Source organism: Babylonia areolata, chromosome 19 (assembly GCF_041734735.1).
Source record: "Babylonia areolata isolate BAREFJ2019XMU chromosome 19, ASM4173473v1, whole genome shotgun sequence".
Taxonomy (NCBI): Eukaryota; Metazoa; Mollusca; class Gastropoda; order Neogastropoda; family Buccinidae; genus Babylonia; species Babylonia areolata.
The window spans coordinates 21,970,764-21,975,763 of NC_134894.1; the positions used below are offsets into that span (position 1 = coordinate 21,970,764).

Here is a 5,000-nt window from a genome sequence, read left to right on the forward strand (position 1 = left end):
TGCTGTTTATAACAAATCATGTCATCTCGAGGATGAAGTGAGAAAATAACTGCATGTATGGTCGTAATTGTTATAGGATCGTCAATTTTGTAATCATTTTCGTGTTTCTGATTTACACCAAAAAGCCTTATTTCCTTATGTCAACATTTCCGCCTGTGTTGTACTCAGCACAAGCAAAGTAGTAGCTTAATTTTCTCGACACTCGGCAATGACGTGATCCAGACCTCTGTGTGTATTTATTCTGTGCAGATTCCAAACCCGCCTGCCTCCCCCATCTCTCTGATCCCCACCAGCAGCAAGCGGGGCCCCACCACCCCCACTCGGCCCCCTCCCACCCTCCCCCGACCTCCATTCCCTCACAACAGCAGCAGCAGCAGCACCATCACCACCAGAAAACGGCGCAGTCCACTCCCACCCTCCCCACCCTCATCAAAACGGAAGCCGGGGCGACACGAGTGGCCCCTGGTGGAGAGAAGAGCAAGACGCCGTCCTGTAGTTCCGACACCTCCACCACCAGTTCAGCCTCCAACAACAGTGGTCAGTATCCTCGTCCTCGTCCTCCTCCTCTTCATCATCATCATCATCATCAGCGTCTTTTTCTTCTCCTCCTCCTCCTTCTTTAATGTGTGTGTGTGTGTGTGTGTGTGTGTGTGTGTGTGTGTGCGTGCGTGCGAGCGTGCGTGTGTGTGTGTGTGTGTGTGTGTGTGTGTGTGTGTGTGTGTGTTGAACAACAGTAATATAGACCGAAGAGATGTCCAAATACAGAATGATGACAAACATCCTGAACCGTCTTCTTCTCCTCCTCCTCCTCCTCCTTCCTTCTCCTCCTCCACTTCCTCATTCTCCTCCTGCTTCTCTTCCTGCTGCTGCTGCTGCCTCTCCACCTCTTCCTACTGCTGCTACTGCTGCTGCTGCTGCTGCTGCTATTACTACTACTATTACTACTACTACATAGCAGCAGCAAGCTGAGATCTTATACTGTGCTAAAACAGGATTAAAACTTTATTCATAATGACGGCTTCCGAAAGATAATCATACTAATTAAACATTGCAAATGTAATTATTTAGTGCGTACATGTCTGTAGCCATTAATAGATCAACAATGTTCTTTAGTGTCCATCTACAGATGTCACCAACACTTTAAAAAAAATGAAATAACCCGATATTGGAATAGTAAAAGAAATAGTAAAATGGTGTCAGTCTTTCATTTTGGGTGAGGGGTGGGTTGTGGGGAAACTCTGACTGATCTGCTGACAAAACGAAAGAAAAAAAAAAGCAACCAAAATACCCCTGAATTCGGACAAATCTAACTTGAACTTACTTAAACAAAACGGTAGCGTTGTTCTTCAAACCTTCAAGAGGGACATTTAGGTCAAGGACCTTTTAAACAAAGTGCGGCAAGAACTGAAATAATTATAAAATCACATCATAACCGAAACTGGTCTTCCTGCAACCGATTTCCTCATGACATAAACGCAGTCCGATGAGTTTCTTTCATGAACACTGGTTTACACTTGTTTACATTGAAACGAGGTGAAAAACGGCATTTGTTGTTCAAAATATTGAAAAGAGAAATCCTTGATGATAAATCTAGTTGCGTTTTTGATTATGTTGTTTTCTGAAATCTTCCCTGCCCCAACAGGGGCCACAAGTGAATGCAGTCTTGAATTTGTTTTTTTTTTTTTTTTTTAAAACAATTCTATTAATTTTTTACAATATGACAGACATGCACGCGTACATTAATGATGATAGTTAGCCAAATAAACATGGGGGGGCGGGGGGGGGGGGGGGGGGCACAGTATAAGCTTTAAGCTTGTTGATGCCATTTGGCCTTTGTTGGGTGGATAAATGTCTTACTAATTATTCCGCCACCTTCCTCCTGACTTGAAACTAGAGTCTTGTGAGTGAGCACAATGTGAGCCATAAGCTAGCTGTCACCTTTGTTTGTATTTTAAATCATGTGTACTGTTGAACGATCAAAATGTATTCAAACCAATCGTGTGTGTGTGTGTGTGTGTGTTGCAGCGGGCGGGGAGGGCGGACAGCTGCTGAAGCAGAGGCAGAAGCGGAAGCCTCGAGTGTTGTTCTCCCAGGCCCAGGTCTACGAGCTGGAGCGACGCTTCAAGCAGCAGCGCTACCTGTCGGCCCCCGAGCGGGAACAGATGGCCTCCATGCTGAAGCTGACCCCGACACAGGTAGGTCCATGGGAGACCCCTGTGGTCCATCTTGTCATTGTCTTTTTTTTCTTCTTTTTTGACAACAACATATTATTATATATGACTGGATATTTATTTTCCTGTCTGTAAGATATTGATGCGCAGTGATTAATACTCTGAGCAGTGTGTAGTGGCGGCTTTTCAACGTACAAATTGTATAATTTGTAACTGTAAACGTTTTTCTGAATGAAAAATATTCAGAACAGTGTAATGTTGTAACTTCACATTGTACAAATTATATTCGTACTTGTAAACGTTTGATGAATGAAAAATATTCAGAGCAGTGTAATGTTGTAACGTCACAATGTACGAATTGTGTGTGTAACTGTAAATGTTTGTCTGAATTTAAAATACATGTTTGAAAAAAGAAAAGAAAAGACAGAACAGTATTCTTTGTTTTATTTAGAACAAGTTACAATCACCACAGTTAATGGTAATGATAAACAGGACAAAAATATGATCTTACTTACACATTGTCATCTTTTCTTTATCCCTTAGATTGCTAGGAACCTTGGGGAATTACCATCATCCATTTATTTATTTATTCATTTATGTTTTTCATTTATCTGTTTGTTTGTTTGTTTATTTTTGTTGCATCTTGTTGCCTAGTCTTTCCGCCTTCGGGGAAGTATTGACCCCGTGATGTTTCAGTTTCTGTTTCAGTGATGTGTTTTCAAAGCGTGCGGACGGAGTCATTTTCGAGAAAAGTACAATAGATAAACACATGAAAAGTAATAATGATAAAACAGCTGGTGCCAGCAGCAGCGATGTGATGTTGTGGTGTTTTGCACGTGCAGGTGAAGATCTGGTTCCAGAACCGCCGCTACAAGTGCAAGCGGCAGCGGCAGGACAAGAACCTGGAGCTGAGCGCCATGCCTCCCCGCAGGGTGGCCGTGCCCGTGCTGGTCAAGGACGGCCGGCCCTGCCTGGGGCAGTCCATGCCCCCCTCCCCCTACACCTCCGCCCCCTACAACGTCAACCCCTTCTCCAACTACACGGCGGCCCAGGCAGCGGCCTACAATGGTGTGGGGAGCCACCCCATGGCGCCTGTCAACCAGCTGCAGCAAGGGAACTACCCGGGCCAGCCCCACCTCCACACCCAGAGCATCTGCGCCTGGTAACGAAACGACGAGACGACGACTTGGGCTCAGGCTTTGGCTTGGACTTGGGCTTGGACCTGCAGCTGCCATAGATCTTGCAACCCCCTGCCTCCATGACAAAGAAATTTGTGTGTGTGGGGGGGGGGAGGAGGGGGGGGTGACCTGGCAGTATTAAAGACTGGGTGCATGGGTCGTGTCCTGCTGACTTTATTATTATTATTTTTTTTATCCAGCTTGTTGACAGTGCCTCATGGTAAAGCCCTGACTGCACTGCAATTTGACAGCCATGCTTGAACAGGAGCTCTGTATAATGCCCTGATTTGTAGTAGTCTTGGAAGCGCTGAAGACTGGGTGCACGTGTTGTGGATCGGATCTTCGGACTTTTATCATCCGGATTGTTCCTGGTAACACCGCCTGACTGTATACAGAATCCTGCCGCCTTGGTTAGGAAGGAGGAGCTCTGTGTCCTGCACAGTGACCTGCAAGTGCTGAAGACTGTGAACATGTATTGTGGACCTTGTGACTTTTATCTTCCATCTTGCTTACGACGCGTCTGGTGACACCCGGACACTGGTCACACAGTGTAGTATCATGACTACAGTCCGATAAGAAGAGGCGGGTAGGAAGTGTGAGGCCCACAGGGGTTAATGCGAGGTCAGACACCCGTTCTGTTGATTGGTTGTTGGTTTGTTTTTTTTGTTTTTTGGTGTGTGTGTGTTGTTGTTGTTGTTTTTTTACAGTATATGGACCAGTCCGCGCGCTTTGACACTTCTTCTAAACTGAAACTGACACACCCAGTAATGACACATTCAGTAATGACAGGCACTAGTAACTCCCATCCGGACGAACACCGAGCGAGAAAGGGGCCTTACATGTGGAGAAATGAACAACAGCGCTGTACCGCTAACGACAGCCGCTCTGGTTACGTTGCTCTTCGTGCTTCAGTCCCCGACACGTGTAACACTGTTCCGCTTTGGGTGTCGATTCACTGACAACATCATCCGGGTCGTGGGGCACGTGACACGCACGTGCAGCTGATGACGCACAACAACAAACGTGTTTGTATGTCCTCGAGGGAGATGTAGGGAAGTGAAAGGAGGGTGGACATACTGAACGAGAAAGAATGGGGAAATAATTTTGTGTGTGTGTCGATAAACAAAAACGCTCTGTCAAAAAAAAAACTGACACTAAAAGATCGCACACGATATACTTTCGCAGTTTGCTGTCCATTCAAAGGTCCCCTCCGATGTGTGTGATCTTACAGCCTTTACCACAAGGACGCTTTCCTGTTCCTTTCGCGATGTGGTGTTGGGCATGGGTATATGGATGAGACTGCACGCTTTGTCACCCCCTTGAAACTGAAATTGAAACTGATCCTTCCCCCTGGTAGTCATGGAATCATGGTCTCTGCCCAAGAGTTCTGTCCAATGTTAGGAGTCAGTGGATCATCACATCGACAATTCTTCACAAAGATAGCGAAAGCTGTGACAGACAAGGAGTGAGAGAAAAGTGGCGAGTGGATTTTTGTTGTTTTTTGTTGTGTTTTTTTGTTGTTGTTTTTTGTTTGTTTGTTTTTCTCTCCTCTTTACCGCCAGTCAGACTCAAAGCCAGACTTGCAGCGTTGAGGTCTGGGACGAGAATTCAGGTGGACGAGCATCTGCTTCCCCCCCCCCCCCCCCCCTAG

General features: G+C 45.9%; 1 protein-coding gene across 1 annotated transcript in view; it reads left to right on the top strand.

Annotated features, from left to right (window-relative positions):
• LOC143293536 (uncharacterized) overlaps positions 1-5,000 on the top strand; it is a 51,081-nt gene that overhangs the window by 44,854 nt on the left and 1,227 nt on the right. The window contains exons 3-5 of the mRNA XM_076604456.1: positions 250-537; positions 2,026-2,195; positions 3,014-5,000. The exon at positions 3,014-5,000 is cut by the window's right edge and continues 1,227 nt beyond it. Of these exons, the coding sequence (XP_076460571.1) occupies positions 250-537; positions 2,026-2,195; positions 3,014-3,337 (782 nt within the window). The 3' untranslated portion in view covers positions 3,338-5,000. The remainder of the gene's footprint in view (positions 1-249; positions 538-2,025; positions 2,196-3,013) is intronic.